Source organism: Alosa sapidissima, chromosome 10 (genome assembly GCF_018492685.1).
Source record: "Alosa sapidissima isolate fAloSap1 chromosome 10, fAloSap1.pri, whole genome shotgun sequence".
Lineage (NCBI taxonomy): Eukaryota > Metazoa > Chordata > Actinopteri > Clupeiformes > Clupeidae > Alosa > Alosa sapidissima.
Window position 1 is genome coordinate 12499730 of NC_055966.1, and position 20007 is coordinate 12519736.

The 20007-nt window shown below is 41.5% G+C and overlaps 2 protein-coding genes across 8 annotated transcripts; one reads left to right on the plus strand and one right to left on the minus strand.

Annotated features, from left to right (window-relative positions):
- Positions 1-1245: 1245 nt before the first annotated feature.
- On the minus strand, positions 1246-12603 carry LOC121720712 (membrane-spanning 4-domains subfamily A member 4A). Of its 4 annotated transcripts, XM_042107087.1 has the most exons (9): positions 12533-12603; positions 12224-12268; positions 11645-11698; positions 6633-6795; positions 5984-6103; positions 4857-4913; positions 4517-4609; positions 3399-3530; positions 1246-1793 (listed from the first exon to the last, which is right to left on the minus strand). In XM_042107087.1, exons 4-9 carry the CDS (start codon positions 6789-6791, stop codon positions 1764-1766), a joined length of 591 nt encoding a protein of 196 aa, XP_041963021.1. In that variant the 5' UTR covers positions 6792-6795; positions 11645-11698; positions 12224-12268; positions 12533-12603; the 3' UTR covers positions 1246-1763. The 4 variants fall into 4 exon arrangements, with proteins under 4 accessions (XP_041963021.1, XP_041963022.1, XP_041963023.1 ...); XM_042107088.1 differs by lacking the exons at positions 12224-12268; positions 12533-12603 and adding an exon at positions 12307-12393; XM_042107089.1 differs by lacking the exon at positions 12533-12603 and having other exon boundaries at positions 3399-3527; positions 12224-12303.
- Positions 11650-19607, plus strand: si:ch211-269k10.4 (uncharacterized protein LOC100150242 homolog). 4 transcript variants are annotated; one of them, XM_042107092.1, is made up of 7 exons: positions 11650-11891; positions 12935-12972; positions 14420-14595; positions 14796-14915; positions 17820-17876; positions 18186-18287; positions 19447-19607. In XM_042107092.1, exons 3-7 carry the CDS (start codon positions 14434-14436, stop codon positions 19549-19551), a joined length of 546 nt encoding a protein of 181 aa, XP_041963026.1. In that variant the 5' UTR covers positions 11650-11891; positions 12935-12972; positions 14420-14433; the 3' UTR covers positions 19552-19607. The 4 variants fall into 4 exon arrangements, with proteins under 4 accessions (XP_041963026.1, XP_041963027.1, XP_041963025.1 ...); XM_042107093.1 differs by having other exon boundaries at positions 12938-12972; XM_042107091.1 differs by lacking the exon at positions 11650-11891 and adding an exon at positions 12528-12626 and having other exon boundaries at positions 12938-12972.
- Positions 19608-20007: the final 400 nt, after the last annotated feature.

Sequence of the window (20007 nt, forward strand, 5' to 3'; positions counted from 1 at the left end):
CGTGTATAGAGACGTTAGGCGGGCTTAACATAATGATTGAAGGCAGAGTTGCAACGGTTTGGCTTGAATTCCCTGCTACTTGAAAACAAAGAAGATGGATGTTGCTGTTGGCGAAAAGCGTGACACGACTCATAGCTGTCCTATTGCGTACAGAGGGAATTTGAAAGACAACCGATTATCCCGCCCCTCGGACTGAGCACTGCCAACAGTGAGTGCCCAGACCCTACATTTTTATGTGGGTCTGGCTCGTCAGGCTAAATGAAACCTGCATAATGCAACATTTAATTTGGAACAACTATTCAAAAATAGCCTATGGTGTCTATTGACTTCAGTTCTCTCCATTTGAAGGTACAGTATTTGCGTAAAAAATAGGCTTAGCTCTTGCAAAAGTTTAGCTGTTGCTTACCTGTTGTCGTAGGTAGTAAGAATGTTTAGGTTACTTTAACTGCACGCAAACAAAATGATAAAAAATAATTTAGCAAAGGTGAATCAGTGTTGGGAGATTAGTGTTGTGATCGTGCAGTGGAAACACACAGGCAGAAAGGGCTGAATACAAGGTGCTCCTGTACCTGTCCCTTATATATTGGTAATGGAAATTCTAACTGTCTAAAGGGCTCACTCGGCAGTAGCCCCCAATATGACCCTGAGAGGGGCCCCTACACACACACACACACACACACACACACATACCGCTTATGCGAAGCTCAGGACAGAAAGCTAACAGGGAGGTGTCAAACACACACAGACCAGAGGGAAGTGTGATGTTGAGCCTCTCAGCCCTCGCTGGTGATGAATGTGTTTTTTCTGCTCTGGCTCATTACAGTAACATCTCACTCACATCAAGCACAGTCCAGAGGAACACACAGCCACCAGTGAACGGCCCGATGCCAATGTCATGTCGGTGCTCTCAATCATAATTGTTACAGTTGTATTAACAGTTTTATTCACCACGAGATTATGTTTCACCCCTCAGTTTCTGTATTTATGCCCTCGATTCCTGAATCTGCGCTCGATTTCATTCTTTCTGTGCTGGCATAATTAAGGCAGCTATCTGGCTCCATAAGGGGCCTACAGTCCAGAGGAACACAGCTACAGTATATAAACACACACCTCGAGTGGTGATGCTTTAACAATCTGCTCGAGTGACAGAGACTAACACACACACACACACACACACCTGGGGGAGTTGATATGAACGCAGGGCACTTACTTTTTAAAAGCTTTGTCATTTATTGTTGTAACAAATTAGCCATTGTATGATAAAATTACAATTACCATCAAGAAAGAAAACATCAAAGTAAACATGCCAAATAATATCAAAGTAATATATTTGCTGCTACACAATAACACAGTTGTTTGCTTTCAAATATAAAGATATTTACTATATAACACTATTTAAAGTGACACATTTTACAGAAATTGATATGTATTTACAGAGTGACCTATTATACACACATATTTGTGTGTGTGTTGTGTGTGTGTGTGTGTGTGTGAGAGAGAGAGATGGAGAGAGAGAGAGAGAGAGTGAGAGAGAGCGTGTTTGTGTGTGTGTGTGTGTGTGTGTCGTCACCTCTGACCCTGTGAGTCTGGGGGCTTTTTACTATATATGGTCCTACTTTTTTTTTTACTATATATGGACCTACACCTGAGACCCAATCTGCACATGATGGACGTGTGTGTGTGTGTGTGTGTGTGTGTGTGTGTGTGTGTGTGTGTGTGTGTACGCGTGCGTGGGCATGTGTGTAATCCTCCATTGTCCAGTTTCAGGGCTCCTGCTTCAGGGTGATGGTGGGCTAGAAGTCGACAGACAAACAGACATCATGATTACTGTTCTGGAAACACATTCACACACACACACACACTCTCTCTCTCTCTCACACACACACACACACACACACACACACACACACACACACACACACACACACACACAAACTCACACATACACACACACACACACACACACACACACACACACACACACACACACACAGGCTCACACATACACAGGCTCACTCACACACACACACACACAAACACACACAGTGTGTTGAAACGGATGATGTGTGCATGACATCTATCGTTCACATGAGCACACCCAGGCCTGGACCCTTTAAATCATCAGGTCGGACTTTCATCTTTTTTCTCATGAGAGAATGTTTCAAATTCTGGTTGCTAAACACGCCATTCTTGACGTAGTTTGAGACAGACAGGAACACTAAAGCCTGGCTCGCTTCTGTCTGACTAACATCTGACTTATCCCATGCATTATAGGCTTATCATGTCACTGCTTGACTGAAGCATATAGGCTGCCGAACATGGACATCACTAGGTCACTTTAGTCACGTTGACAATGGAGAAAACATTTAGCATGTGTTCCTAACAGAAATGGTGTTTTGCGCCAACATGTTTGTAGAAGCACAACCACAGTCAGTCGTGATGAACGGAGGGGCATTTCCCTTTCTTTGATTATGGTTATGTTCCACATTACTGTAATCAGATCATAACTGCAAGGACATGGCAAATGTTCTTTTTCAAACTGAATGCTGTCACACTTGCCACGGAGACGTTTTCAACTGCTGATTTTTTTAAAATTCAGGTTAATGTTTAAACCTTATTTTTAGCTCTTAAAAAATAGGCTACATTAGCAAAGGCTAATTAGGCTAACTAGTGTAGGCTAAGCGAAGGTGAAAGGCTGGCATGTAAAAAGCCTTGTGTGGCGTGAGGTGGTGAGACATTTGTCAATTGCGAGAGTTGGCAACCTTGGTGACACTGTAGCCTTTCATTGTCCTTTGTACCTGTTCTGCTATTGAAGACGCCATGGTGCAAATGTTGCTGGGTTTTTTTTTTTTTTAAATGACTGATAACTTATCGTGTAGACATAGGCTACTGACAACCTATTTATTTGGAGACCTAGACATTGACTAGGCTACTGACTAGGCTACTGATGAGAGTTAGACACTGACGGCTACTTGGCTGATGAAGCATATTGAGCCAGGCCAACGGCTGTTGGATGGATGGCCATTCTGGACTTTTCAGTCCGCCCCTGCACACTCACTCACACACACACACACACACACACACACACACACTCGGTCTGACTTTGTGGAGGGAGATTTTACCCCCAAAAATCCTCCAACGAAAATGCCTTTTCTTTGCTTGACAAGAAATAAATCACCTCTTATTGAGATTTCACTTATTTCTCAGGAGCAATAAGAATAGATTGATTGAGAAGAAAAACAGTTGTATTACACTTTGGCTGACACAAAATGAGTAGATGAAATTAAGAAATGAAAATTTGGTCAACATCAACTACTGATGTTGAATTGAGCTTAGTAGTGTGTGTGTGTGTGTGTGTGTGTGTGTGTGTGTGAGTTATATGCAGTGCTATGTCTCACCAGAATGTTGAAGTAGTCTCGGCACACTGCCTTACTCTCCCAGTACACCATCACTATGGCAACCAGCATCTCTCCAGCCAGAAGCGTCCCCACCACAGCCTTCAGGCCGACTGCATGTTTGGAGTGACTCTGCTAAACATACACGCAAACACACACACACAGAACATGATCACACGTCCTCTGTCAACTGCATGCAGGTACCTGCTCAACTCTGCTTTATTGTGCTCGGTTTGGGTACCAGGTGCTCCTTTTCCACAGCAAAACAGGAGGACATTGGGGAAGCTGTGGTGCACCTGGCCATAGCGTCCATACCTGGCCATAGCATCCATACCAACTTGGGTTCCGATCCCACTATACTATAGTGTCCATACCAACTTGGGTTCTGATCGCACTATAATGTCCATACCAACTTGGGTTCCGATCCCACAATAGCGTCCATATCAACTTGGGTTCCGATCCCACTATAGCGTCCATATCAACTTGGGTTACGATCCCACTATAGCGTCCATATCAACTTGGGTTACGATCCCACTATAACCCGGGTAACCCGATCCCACTATAACCCCACTATTTCCCGATCCCGATCTCTCTCCCACTTGCCTCCTGTCACTCTTCACTGTCCATTATCAATTAAAGGCAAAAGCCCCCCCCCCCCCCCAAATACCCCCTACTATGGCTTCATTAACGCCAGACACACAATAACAACAATCTTAAAGGAACTGTATGTAAGAAATGTATTTCAATTAATCATAAAATGGCCCTTATGTGTCACTAGACATTAAGAAATCATGTTCATTTTAAATACTTATATCACTGACAACAGTAGTCCGGCCAGGATATTGTCATTTAAAGGAGAATTCCGGTGTGATTTTGACCTAAAGTGTGTTGAAACTACCGAGTGTGAACGTATGTCTCATAGCTCATCTCGGCTTGTCCCCTGCACTCAGAAATCTGGCGCTAGTCTGCTAATGGAACCTATACAGTATAAAGTATGTTCTGTTGGGTATTGGGTCAGTACTTTGCTAATGGAACCTAAAGTATGTTCTGTTGGGTACTGGGTCAGTACTTTGCTAATGGAACCTAAAGTATGTTCTATTGCGCACTGGGTCAGTACTGACCGGTGGGTTCTCGTGTGGTGCTAGTCCACACAGAGTCATAGCCGCCATCGACCAGAAGATGCACACAATGTTGAAGGCAAAGGACAGCTTCATCTGAAACACACACACACACAGATAGACACACATGCATGCACACACACACACACACACACACACACACACACACACACACACACACACACACACACACACAGATAGACAAACATGCATGCACACACACACACACACACATCGATAGACATGCATGCACACACACACATTTAGTCTCTAGTGTTAACCATATAGGAAATCTTCCACATTTTTTGTGTTTGTGCATGTGTCTGTGTGTGGGTTCACTCACCATGCTCATATGAGGTGTGTGTCCTGCTGCATATGACAGCATTCCAGAAATAATGAACTAAAAAAATATATATACAAATAAACATGTAATCAGTATGCCTACATACAACATTTAATATTACATATTTCATACATTTGAGCTGTAAATGTTTTAGGCACTCCTCGTTCTTCTTAATTTACAACGCAATAAATGACACCACGCTGAGTATCATCTCACCCCACCGAACATAGATCACATCCACACACACACGCCTGTCTGGCCCGCCCACAACAACACAGATCACATCCACACACACACGGCTGTCTAAAGGCCAGCCCACAACAACACCGATCACATCCACACACACACGCCTGTCTAAAGGCGTTCTTTTATGGGATGATAAGGACAGGTAAGTAAGTATAAGTATATATACTCTTTTGATCCCGTGAGGGAAATTTGGTCTCTGCATTTATCCCAATCCGTGAATTAGTGAAACACACACTGCACACACAGTGAGGTGAAGCACACACTAATCCCGGCGCAGTGAGCTGCCTGCATCAACAGCGGCGCTCGGGGAGCAGTGAGGGGTTAGGTGCCTTGCTCAAGGGCACTTCAGCCGTGCCTACTGGTCGGGGTTCGAACCGGCAACCCTCCGGTTACAGGTCCGAAGTGCTAACCAGTAGGCCACGGCTGCCCTTTTTATGTGATAAGGAAAGGCACGTTCATTTATGTGATGATATGGAAAGGCACATTCATTTATGTGATGATACAGATAGGTCCGTTCATTTATGTGATGATACGGAAAGGCACATTCATTTATGTGATGTCTAAAAAAAACTCAACAGACTCTAATTGGCGGTCAGCTTTCCATCATTCTTAAGGTCGCTCTGAAGGCGATCCCTAACAAAATCATTCATTCAGGGCATTATGATTACACTGTCAACATCGGCATTCATATTAGCTAGAGAGATGCTTAAAACAGTTGTTTATTCTGTTGTCATTACTGTTGTGGATGGGCCTTAGCTATTATGGTCTCTAATCCGGCCTTTAAACCTCTGATATGGTTCTGTGTGGTTCTGCTTGGTCTCTGATCTGTTCTGTGATGTTGCTGTTGCTGTTGCTGTTGTTGTTGTTGTCGGGGCTCTCACCAGTATGCTGGGCAGGGTGTAGTGGAGGTGGTTGATCAGGTTTGAAGGGACGTCTCCGATCTCATGCTGCAGCAGCACCCCCAGACTCAGAACAAACACACCAGCCACCAGCTGAGACATCTGGTAGAGAGAGAGAGAGATAGAGAGAAGGATAGAGAGAGATAGAGAGAGAGAGAGGGAGGGAGAGAGGGAGGGAGCAAAAGAGAGAGAAGAAGAGAGAGAGAATGAGAGAGAGGGAGGAAAGAGAATAAACTACTGCGATTAGTTCACTTTGGCTTGAGTGCAACTGAAAGTAATTGTTATTATGACTATTATTATGATATATAATTATTAATGATTAATGGTTAATTAATGATTATTATTGGTGGTATTGTTACAATTACAACACCTTTGTACACACGACTTAAGCGCAAATCTGCTGACAGGCTGGACAGTATTATGTTAAATTAATCTACAATATAAAAGTGAATGTCTTGATGAAGTGAATGTTCATCCTAAAATTAGTTGTCCTGCAATGTCCTGCAAATATAATGTAAAATCAGCTGTGAATGTCCAACAAATGGAATCTAACATCTGTTGTGAATGTCCTTCAAATGGAATGTCCTGTAAAAGGAAATTCCGTAAGTGTGACAAGGGGGTGGCGTCGTACCCCCAGTGCTTTGGGCTGGCCTCTGAGGAACACCTTGTAGACGTCCTTAAAGACACAGGTGAAGCGCTCGGGCATCAGCTGACCTTCTCGGACCTCCCGCAGGCTGCCCAGCGGGATGGTGATGACCATGCGGTCATCTGAGCGGAACGTGAACCTCATTGCCCTGGACACAACAATACAACAACAACAACAAGTTGCATTTATACACAGCAATTACACAGCACACACACAACACACAACACCACAGAGCAATCACACAACACACAACACACAACAGCACACAACACACAACAATACACAACACACAACAATACACAGCAATCACACAACACACAACAATTACACAACACACAGCAATACACAACACACAACAATACACAACACACAACAACACACAGCAACACACAACAATACACAGCAATCACACAACACACAACAATCACACAACACACAACAATCACACAACACACAACAATACACAGCAATCACACAACACACAGCAATACACAACAATACACAGCAATCACACAACACACAGCAATCACACAACACACAACAATCACACAACACACAACAATACACAGCAATCACACAACACACAGCAATCACACAACAATCACACAACACACAGCAATACACAACAATACACAGCAATCACACAACACAGAGCAATCACACAACAATACACAGAAATCACACAATACACAACACACAACATTACACAACAAACACAGCACACAACAATACACACCACACAACACCACACAGTATGCATGGTGTTGGAGATCAAGTTTACAAATATCCTCTAGAGAGGACAAAATTGAACTGCTGCCAGTCAGGAGGAGAACGCATTTGTGGAGAAGAAGAACCCCTGTATCAGTTGAAACACGCACTATAATCGCATCCCAATGGAGCAGTATCTATCAAATTCTGACTAGAATTGAGTATGGCTACATCAGGCTAACTCCATCCCCTACTGCAACTTTTTTTTTTTCCACTTTTTTGTATGCTTGTATGTGCGTGCCTGTGTGTGTGTGTGTGTGTGTGTGAGTGTGTGTGTGTGTGCGCGTGCCTGTGTGTATGTGTGCATGCATGCGTGCGTACGTGCGTACATGCATATGTGTGTGTTTGTGTGTGAGTTTGTGTGTGTTCGTGTGTGAGTTTGTGTGTGCAGGGGCGCTGGAGATATTTTCAAAGTGAGGGGGACCAAATTGTGAGCAAAAACCTGGGTAACGCTTTAGAATAACATGTGCTTATTAGGTATTAACAGTGCATAATAAGCAGTTAACAATGTATTACTAACAGTTAGTTAACTGTTGTTATCCTTTAATAACATTAACTAACGGTTAACATGCCGCTTTAATAAGCAGCCTTTTAAGTGACTTACAAGCATATTTGTTAACAGCTAACATGCAGCTTGTAAGTGTTAACAAGCAGCTTGTTAACGCATTGAACGCACCCACTTGTCGTCTTTAACTCTCGGTTGCTATGTAACCAAACTATAAACAAAGCTGGCATAATATCAAAGATCCTTGATTAACCCCCTCTGATAATATCTTTAGACTGCTGACAAACTGACTGTTCACTGAACAAAGATTATGGAAATTAAACGCCACTTTTTTTTTTTTTTTTTATCAGAAACATATTTGTAAAAGGCATAACTGGTATGATATAGAACATTAACAGAATATAGAATCAAGATGATCATTACATTCAAAGACAGGAATGTGGCTCAGTCAGTAGCACTTCACTCTTTGCCACAGGAGACCGGGGTTCAATGCCTGCTCGCTGCAGCAATTTTGAAGGTGCATTTCTCACAGCTTAAACAAACTAGATAGATGCAGTAGATATATAGAGATAGAAGGTTGGGCTTGTAGAATAGGCTACATGGTCCTCGCTTTAGATTGGGGGGCTGCAAAATGTACTACAAATAGGTAAGAAAGGTCTTATAAGCGTATTAGTTATCCACCTCTTTGTCTTATACACCATTAACAAGCATTAACAAGCTGCTTGTTAACACTTACAAGCTGCATGTTAACTGTTAACAAATATGCTTGTAAGTAACTTAAAAAGCTGCATGTTAACCGTTAGTTAATGTTATTAAAGGATAACAACAGTTAACTAACTGTTAGTAATGAATTGTTAACTGCTTATTATGCACTGTTAATACCTAATAAGCACATGTTATTCTAAAGCGTTACCAAACCTGAATAGTGAAATCTAGCTTCCAGATATCGGACCACCACTTCTGACCCACTGACGGCCATCATCATATTTTAAACTTCCCAGAATGTTAAGATAATAACACTGATTGCCCTCAGACCAGCTTCCAGCTGGAGGTCTCAGCCTTTATGCTTATGCAATTCTACTTTTATTAGTTTTGAGTTATTTCACACTGCTTGGGCAAATGGTTAAAAACTCTAAAAGCTACATTAGGTCATCATATGATTATGATCCAAACACACATGATCAAATAGTTAGGCCTACTTGTCTGGTATAAAGTTGTTTATCAATTTACCAAATCGACACTCTCCACTAGTTTAGTTTCAAGTTTCATGTGCCCCAGTGTTTCGGTGTCCTGGGAATCGTTGACCAAAAACGAAAAATAAATAAATAAAACAAATCGACAATCCCTATATGACCGCTATGCTATCTGCGCTACGCTAGTCAAAATAAGCCATTATCTAATGAAATATGCAATACGTTTCATACGTTTCATGTACAGAAATCCTGGATAACTGGATAAAGTCAGGTTCAAAATTCTTATTTTTGTTTTTCATTTTGATGACATGTTATTCCTGAAATTCCTGAAATGCTACATGTTTTCAGAATGTCTTCATATATTTGCTGAAAACCCATGTTATATATATTGCATAACTTTTACTGTTTACTTTCCACACTATAGGTCACAAATCATATATGAACCTCAAATATATGAAAACTTTAGTGTTTGTAAGTACAATTGAAGTGGAGATTTCTGGTTCAGAGTTGTGAATATGGTGATAATAGATTTTCTTTAATGGCTATTAGCAGTATTTTGATCCATTCAAAATACCCAAATTCAAAACACCCACTGTAATAACATTTCACAGTACACATACAATCCTTATTATATGTTTATTTAACAGGGACAGTGCACAGTGTATAACTGAGCCAGATTATTATAGCGCAGAGGCTAATGTTGTTAAAGACATATATATTTATATATTTATATATATATATATATATATATATATTTATATATTTTTAGACAAAAACAACCGACAGACAGAGCGTAACGGACTTCGAGATAAACGTAGCCTACATATATGAATGAAATTTACTTAAAAAAGATTTACAATCTTTACAATCTTTACATTCTACACAATTTTGTGAAACAGCCCAACCCCTCACCAAATCAACAAAACGAATCGAATCCTCAGCCTTTTTGCTTAATTTGATAAAATAATTTTTAAAGAAAAGTTGATGTTGATGAGTTGCTATTATGAAGCCCAAACAGGGGGCCATGCATGGCCATACTGTCTCTTCGTATCATGTCCAAGGTGTCAATATTGTGTTCCTACACTGACACTAGACTACTTTAATGTCCATTTTGTGCACAAAGACTACTGTCCATTTTGATGTCCAAGGTGTCAATATTGTGTTCCTACACTGACACTAGACTACTTTAATGTCCATTTTTTGCGCAATGACTACTATGATGTCCATTTTGTGTACATGGGCTACTATGATGTCCATTGTGTGTACATAGGCTACTGTGATGTCCATTGTGTGTACATAGGCTACCATAATGTATTGTATGCAAAGACTACTTTTTTTTTTAGTTTTTGTTCCTTACTGAGTATTTTGAGCTGGAGTTGTAATGCTATGAAATGTCATTGTTAATATGCTGAACAATACAACCCTCTGAACCATACATGGCCAAGCATTTTAAACTAACAGTTTCCTGTAATTGACTTTTTCCAGGCAAACCATTTTGTATTTTGTAGATTCTGAAACTGAACATGAGAAATGCACACTGTGTGCACAGAGCTTTGGGGAAGGGACATGTTCTATTTGTGAATCCACACTCCCATTCCAGTCTATTGCTTTAGCATACTTCAGTGTTTTAGACTGATTAGACATTTTTCTAAAAAAACGAGGCATATTTTTAAAAAGCATAAAAATTATTGTCACCTTTTTGACAACACAACTCTACCCAAACAAATAAATAAATACAGCACAACTCTACACAAACAAATAAACAAACAAATAAATTAATACAACACAACTCTACACAAACAAATAAATAAATACAGCACAACTCTACACAAACAAATAAATGAATACATTTGTAAATATATCTACGGTGCAAGAGCTACTGCAGTTTTCATCTAAATCTAGCCAGCTAACTCACTCTTAGACACTTATAATTACCTACCTAATTAATCTAGCCAGCTAACTCGCTCTTAGACACTTATACTTGACTACCTAATTAATCTATACCTACCTAATTAATCTAGCCAGCTAACTCGCTCTTAAACACTTATAATTAGTGATTAAAATACTGTAACTCGTTTTGCACTACAGAAACATTGTGTCAGTAATATATTTGGCAACACTGTGCTGCAAAAGCTGCTCTTATAAGCAGATCTACATTTACATGTATTTAGCAGACACTGTTGTCCAAAGTGACTAACATACTGTATGTAAACTACATTACAAAGTGACTTACATACAGTACTGTATGTAAACTACATTACAAGGGATTACATTGTACCGGAGCAACTCAGGGTTAAGTGCCATGCTCAAGGGCACAACGGTGGAAGCCGGGAATTGAACCCACAACTTTCAGGCTACTGCACACTAGTCCCTCCTGAACTACTACACTACCACCACCCAGCCTACAGCTGCACCTGGAGTTGAACTATGTTCATTCACTTCATTGATGTCCAACTATATTTCATTGACATCAAAATAAATTCCCCACCACACAATGCATGTTTTAGAAATTATAAAAAAAAATGGCATACCCTCTTTCGGACCCTAAGAGCTGTCAAGTAAGTGTGTGTCGGCCTCAGACGGATCTGAAAGAAGTGGAAGAAGAGAGAGAGAGAGAGAGAGAGAGAGAGAGAGAGAGAGAGAGAGAGAGAGAAAAGCACACACACACACAGACGAGTGAGAACTCGTCTCCAGTGAGAGTATCAGCACCACTGAACTCCGTCTGCTGATCATAACCTGCTGCTTCAGTTTGTTACAACACCTTGATCACCATCATGGGTAAGTGGACCTGAACTCACCAAATGACATAGACAGCACATAGCCAGCAGACAGACAGCACGTAGCCAGCAGACAGACAGCACGTAGCCAGCAGACAGACAGCACATAGCCAGCAGACAGACAGCACGTAGCCAGCAGACAGACAGCACGTAGCCAGCAGACAGACAGCACATAGCCAGCAGACAGACAGCACATAGCCAGCAGACAGACAGCACATAGATTACAATACATGAATAAGCACAAATCTCTACTATCTTTAAAGTAAAGTACATGTGGTCAACCTCACTCAGACCAGACACTGATGCCTCATGTAAGAGTGGCCAGAGACGTACGGCTGAGTGTGTGATGTCCTCTCGGTGAAGGGTCCGCGCTGCAACCTGTGTGTTTCAGAGAAAGAACAAAGACGTGGTCTTACCGTGGCACTGAGTCTGTGGTCTGCTGCATCCTTTTCATCAGAAACAGGCTGCATGTGTGTGTGTGTGCATGTGTGTGTGCATGTGTGTGTGTGTGTGTGTGTGTGTGTATGTGTGTGTGTGTGTGACAGCAAAGGAAGTGGCTACAGGCCACCCTGTTCTCCCTTCTGAGAGAAAGCAGCGAGAGCAAAGACCATCTGAAACCACCCCCGTGCAAATAGCACTCACTAAAATACTGCGAGGCCATATCCAGGCCAGACGCCACATCCAGCCCTGTTTGGTCCAAACTAATTCTGCTCAGACTCCGCGTCCATCACCCTGGGTGAGTGAGAGAGTGATAATCTAATTAGCGTTAATCTGGTCTAATCTGAGCGCGTTGGAGCTAATGTGGTATAATCTGCACTAATCTACTTGACTGGTTATCTCATCACGCCTGAGTCCGACAGAGTTGCTTTCTCTGTCCCACCGTTGTTTTAAGACATATTCAGGCTGCCCTAAGTTTGTTTCTCTGTGTGTGTGTGTGTGTGTGTGTGTGTGTGTGTGTGTGTGTGTGTGTGTGTGTGTGTGTGTGTGTGTGTGTGTGTGTGTGTGTGTGTGTGTGTGGGTGGGTGGGTGGGTGTTTTACTTAAGTAGGTGGATTCTGAGCGGCATCTTGTCTATTTGAATTGGTGAGTAAACATGTTATAAAGCTCTAAAGTAAACAAGTCGGTGAAATAATTTTTGACTTTTTTGTGTGTGTATGTGAGTGTGTAATCTTAATGTGTGTATGTAAAGTTTGTAATTTTAATGTGTAAATAGTTCTTAAGGTGTGTATGTCGTCTTAATGTATGAATAGTTCTTACTGTGTGTGTGTAATGTTAACGTGTTAATAGTTCTTAATGTGTGTGTGTGTGTGTGTGTGTAGTCTTAATGTGAAAATAGTTCTCGATATGTGTGTGTGTGTGTGTGTGTGTGTGTGTGTGTGTGTGTGTGTGTGAATCTGTGACTAGTTTTTATTAGTCATTTTCATAGACCAGTAGGAGTTCTTATTGTTTTTGTGATAAAAATAAATCAATACAAATAGGATATGAAATGAATTCCTTGGTTTCGTGTCAGCTACAGTATCACTGCCACACAGAGAGTACAAAGCTAAGCCAAACAAACAAATGTTCTCCAGTTCTACACAGATAAAGTAGATAAATGTTCTCCAATTCTATACAGATAAAGTAGATACATGTTCTCCAGTTCTATACAGATAAAGTAGATACATGTTCTCCAATTCTATACAGATAAAGTAGATAAATGTTCTCCAGTTCTTCATAGATAAAGTAGATAAATATTCTCCAGTTCTACATAATAGAATGTTCTCCAGTTCTACACAGATAAAGTTAGGTTTGCTGGGCTATGGTTCACATTATCGTGTCACTGGCTTTGGCTGTTAGGCTCATGAGTGACTAGAATGTCAATCTCTCGATGGTAATTTATCATTAATAATTAGTTCATTCATTCATATCTCAAATGCTAATTCATTATTTTACAACAAAAAGCCCTACATGTATTTCCATAGTGTGAAGTGATAGAATTATCACTTTCAGAATTCTGTTAGTTCATTAACATGTAATTAATGCTAAATTAATTTTACTGACAGCATCATGTAAAGCTCTGGATTTCTGCCAAAGCCATTAATTCAGGGAATACATGTTAATATAAACACGCTCATACTTAAAGAGGGCTGCTATATTCTGTAGGGTCGTGCTGCAGGTTATTTATCAAAGTAAACATTTATCTTTGTGCGCAAGCGCCACTTTCATATAGTAAATGATTTATTCAAATAAATATTACCCAAACTATTTATGAATATCTCTGCATACTACCGACTGTTTGTGAACTGTTATAATTATGATATATATTTACTGTATATTTATATTTAAGGCTGTAAATGATTTAGTTGTAATTGTGAACTGAATTAATTATGCTAAACTAAGGGCAGGCGAAAGAAAATGAGGATGGATAATATTGAAAAAATGGAAAATATATTTTATTTGGCAAAACGTGTGTTAAATGATGTGTGTATATTAAGGAGTGTATGTGTGTGTGAGAGAGAGGTAAAGTGTGCGTGTGTTCGTGTGTGTGCAGAGGAAAGCTGCGGTATGGCGGCAGCTAAGATGTCCATGGCGATCACGGAGCACGGCGGTGAGGAGCAGGACCAAGACCGCAGGCCGCTGGTCCGCCACTACCAGGCCCAGGAGCTCATCCCTCCACGCCGACCACTGCTGCACAACCTGCTGGACAAACAGCTCTCTGCATGGGCAGTAAGAACACACACGCATGCACGCACACACACACACACACATGCACGCACGCACACACACACACACACATACACACGCACGCTCGCACGCACACACATGTTGTTTGTATATTAAATCCTGACTTACAGCAACGCAATCTGTGTGTGTGTGTGTGTGTGTGTGTGTGTGTGTGTGTGTGTGTGTGTGTGTGTGTGTGTCAGTCAGCCCAGGTGGTGAGTGGGGTCCTGAGTTTTGGACTGGGTCTGGTGTTTGCTACCACAGCTGAGTTCAACTCCTTTCTGATCATCCTCTTCAGAATTCCCTTCCTGAACGGGGCACTGGTAGGCCATCACACACACACACACACACACACACACACACACACACACACACACACACACGCACACACACACACACACACACGCACATTGTTTGTTTATTAAATCCTGATTTACAGCAACACAATGTAGTTTACCTTACCTAGTGTAAAAAAAATAGCCAAAAAATAGTGGCTTCAAACTCACGTTGATGCTATATGGCATAATATATGGTGAATAGTGAGTCTCTGAGATTGTCAGTGTGCGTCTGCAACGCTTAGTACTGCACTATGAAACATTGTTGTCGCAGATAAGAGGCTGACTCTTTTCGATGGTTTTGATTAAGTGGAGTAATACATGATCGGCAACCATACACCGAGAAGCGGAATTCTTACATCATGTTACTTTAATGTAGCACTATAGTTTCCTATTCAGTTCTTTACTCTCATTCAGCCATAATCTCAGTTCTATTTTTTTTATCTCAACAAGACTGTGTGTGTGTGTGTTTATGCAAGAGAGAGAGAGAGAGAGAGAGAGAGAGAGAGAGAGAGAGAGAGTGTGTGTGTGTGTGTGTGTGTCTGATTATAAGCAGAAGAATGTGTGGGTTTTCTTTTAGAAATATTGCAAACATTTGTACAGAGCTGATAAGTCTGACGCATAGTGAGCACAGTGAGCAGTGTGTTAGCGGTTAGCAGAGGGCTAGTTTGACATGACGCACAGTGAGCAGTGTGTTAGCGGTTAGCAGAGGGCTGGTTTGACCTGACGCACAGTGAGCAGTGTGTTAGCGGTTAGCAGAGGGCTAGTTTGACCTGGCGCACAGTGAGCATTGTGTTAGCGGTTAGCAGAGGACATTTCAGTGGCCGGCGGCAGGCGCGGATCAATGCATAGGCTAGATATGGCTGCAGCCTAGGGGCCCCACGTGTTCCAGCCTGCCAGGGGGGCCCCCCATTGGCCATAAAAAAATAAACAATTCATTCAAATTTACATAAGAGAATAAAACTTAAACTTCACTGGCCTAAAATGAATATTAAAGTAGCAAGGCGCTGATTGGGTAAATATGCAGAGTTCACGTCAAATTAGGTTTTAAAAATATGCATCATTCATAGGCCTAGGCTACAGTTCTGTTAGACACCTTTAGAAAATGTCAGAAAAAAGATATGAGAGTGGGCTCAAAAGCGAAAGGCTCTAGTGTAAGATCTAAAGAACAGCGAGACCAACATATGCAAAAAAAAGGCTGCTGCCGTGTTTGAGTAGCCTAAACCACATGAGAAAAACATAGAGAACTGTCACACAAGGGATGCTAACAATGCCCATAAACCATATAATCACAACATCGTCTTATTCTGAACAAAGTCAATAGTCGGAACATTAATGTCCATGTAAACGTAGTGTCACGGTTGATGGAGATAAACACTGAGAACACTAGTCATATGCCAACGACAGTGGCAATGTTCATGCACCACATTCAGCTCAGAAGAGCACCGCGACTTTGCCACGCTAGCGGAGAGTGCTCTTTTTCAAAACTGGGATTCGTTATAAATAGAGATCCAATGAGCCAACGCAGATTGAATCAACTGTCTCTGATGTCCATTGATATTCTGCTGCATGAATTGGATTTGACCAAATGAAGAAAAACTTCTAAAGGTAGGAATATGTTGGCTAGTTCATAACTGGCATTAGGTATTGCATTTGTTGTTAAAGCTGCAGTTGGCAAGTCTGACAGGTTGAGTAGACTTAGCCAAAATTTTGAATGTTTACATGTCCCCCACTACCTCCGAGCAACCTCTCATCGAGTTCATGCTCGTCAGTGCGCACCAGACTGCACCAGACTGTGATTGACAGTCAGATCTCACACAGCCCTGCTCTGATTGGGGCAGAAGAACCAGGAGCTGTGGATTTTTGCAAAACAAATAACAGGCTCTAGGTGGAGGTGGAGGTGGAGGTGGAGGTGGAGGTAGAAGTGCGGGGTTTTTTCTAAAAACTGGCTGATTTATGTTCTTCTGTCGGAGCATAGTGTCGGTTTCAGTGAATATGATCAAAAAAATCTTGCCAACTGCAGCTTTAAGTAACTGTGCTGGTGTAGCAAATAGTAGGCTATGGTTTTTGTTTTGTGTTGGTTGTTGCTGTAAGGAAGTTGTCAGCAAGGATGTCTTGTCTGTGAGTATTTTGCTGCATTTTAAGGATGCTGCCTGTGAAAAGATGTTTATCTTTTGTTTAGCACAGGGAATCCAATAGAGTGTGAATGACATTGTGTTAACTGTTTTGCAAAAGGGTGTGAAAACTATGTGAACCCAATGAAAATGTGTGAACACATTCACAAGAGATGACTTCTGCCGTGCAAAGAAAGTGTTCATGAAGACCAAGTGGATCCCAATTTCCTTAAGCAGGTCAAAGCAATCGAGAAAAACTGTAATGCACATTTAGACAAAGTAGCATTGCCTATTTGGTGAAGAAAACAGTACAAAAGGCGATGAAAAATTACAAGATCAATGACATTTGTCTTGCCTGGATGCTTACTGTAGGTCTTACATGCCAATGACAGTTACATCTTAGGAGGAATTAATAAAATTATAAATTATTATATGTTATATAGTTTGTATATATATATAATATAATATAATATAATATAATATAATATAATATAATATATAAATACATTTGTATAATGTGTTTAAGTTCAAGTTCTCCGGTCGTCTTGAACGCACTCTTACAGCGCCTCCATGTATTAGAAAATACAGCATGAAGATTTGAACTTTAGTGGATATCAACAACACAGCATCGAGCACAGGGCAATATAGTGTTTTTCACACTGCGTCACAAAATGTATTTCTTAACATTGTGTTGCTTTTTCTAGATAGTTTTTAAATAAAAAAAAAAATCAAACCCCCTTGAACATTTGTAGAAATTCATGAAATCTCTCTCCTCAAGTTCTTCATTGCAGGCCTGCTGTCTAACCTCCTCCACAGAGAGCCCAGACTGCTCCCGGTGAGTTTAGCAACAATCACTCATGTTTTTGTATTAATACATACGATCATTGGTGAGTTTAACAACATCCACTCATGTTCCTATTCGCTCTGTGTGTAATATTATATACCCTCTCACTGTTGAGTACCACAGATACTGCCATTGCTTTTGGCAGGTATGCCGTGTGTGTGCGTGTGTGTGTGTGTGAGATTCAGACACACACACAGTTCATCTGTGTGTGTGTGTGATTCCATTGATCTGGGGCTCTGTGGAGCTGATGTGTGTGTTTGTGGAGTTACCTATGGTGTGTGACCCTGTGTGTGTCTACAGGTATGTTTCCGTGCCAACCTGGCTTGTATGGTCTGTGCTATCGTTGGCACCGTGATCATGTGTGTAGACCTGGCTCTCATGGAAAACACAACACATAAAAAGGTGAAAATAACACACACACACACGTGTGTGTGTATGTGTGTGTGTGTGTGTGTGTGTGTGTGTGTGTGTGTGTGTGTGTGTGTGTGTGTGTGTGTGTGTGTGTGTGTGTGTGTGTGTGTGTGTGTGTGTGTGTGTGTGTGTGTGTGTGTGTGTGTGTGTGTGTGTGTGTGTGTGTGTGTGTGTGTGTGTGTGTGTGTGTGTGTGTGTGTGTGTGTGTGTGTGTGTTGTATAAATTGGGGGCAGCCGTGGCCCACTGGTTAGCACTCTGGACTTGTAACCGGAGGGTTGCCGGTTCGAGCCCCGACCAGTGGGCCACGGCTGAAGTGCGCTTGAGCAAGGAACCTAACCCCTCACTGCTCCCCGAGCACCGCTGTGGTTGCAGGCAGCTCACTGCGCCGGGATTGGTGTGTGCTTCACCTCACTGTGTGCTGTGTTCAAAGGAAATCAAAAGGGAAAAAAAAGAAAATGTGATACAAATCACATTTGAGTGACTTTTTGAGTGACTTTAGCGCCATCTACTGGCCGTTAAGCTGCTTCTTTTATACCGCCACAAACTCAGACTCACAGTCAATCGGCACTCAGAAGTCTGGAGTTCCACCTAGTGGAGAGTGGAGGTGGATGTGTTAGTGCAACATCTACCTATTAGAGTTTTTCACCATTGCTTAGATGCACTTAATGAAACTGGGATCCACTTGATTTTGATCTTGACCTTCTTAGTAGAGCAGAAGTCATCTCTTGCAAATGATTTAACACATTTTCATTGGTTCAACACATGTTTCACATCCTTTTGCAAAGCATTTAACACAGTTCCCATACAAAGATTCCAAACTCCACTGCATTACAGGTTTTGCCCATTGCTTACACATTAAAAACGAAAGCTTAGAGTATAGTACAGACTTGAACTTATTTTTTTTGAAAACGGGATGTTTTCAGCTGACACAAGCATTAAAGCAATCGAGAAAAACTTTAATGACAGGAATCTGGGTGTGTGTGATAGAGAGCAAGCACTGTTTTGTGTGTGTGTGTGTGGATGGGAGTTTCTGGTCTGACATTCCTTTCTTTCTTTCTTTATTTCTTTTTAGTGTGTGTATCTTTGTACTTTGACCACCTCAATTGCCCTTGGAATAAAAGACTGACGTGTGTGTGTGTGTGTGTGCAGACGGAGGTCCTGGTGCTGTGTGTGACGTTGGTCCAGATGATCTTGTCAGCTCTCCTCACCTTCTGGATTCACAAGGAGCAGCTGCGTCTGAAACCTAGGGCTTAACACACATTCTCTCTCACACACACTGGCTTTCTCATACATACACACACACACTCTCTCTCTCGTTTTTTTTTTTTTTTTTCAAGTATATTTTTTGGGCTTTTTTGCCTTTATTTGGACAGGACAGTGGAGAGTGAGACAGGAAACAAGTGGGAGAGAGAGATGGGGTGGGATCGGGAAATGACCGCAGGTCGGATTCGAACCTGGGTCCCCGTGGGCACTCGGACTTGTGTATGGGACGGGCGCTGTAGCAGCTGCGCCACAGCACCCCCACATTCTCTCTCTCTCACACACACACACACACACACACACTTATACCTGAGATCTATGTAATGATTTTGCATGTATGTATGTAACCTTCTGCATCTATCATCTATCTAGCACACACACACACACACACACACACACACACACACACACACACACACACACACACACACACACACACACACACCTTCC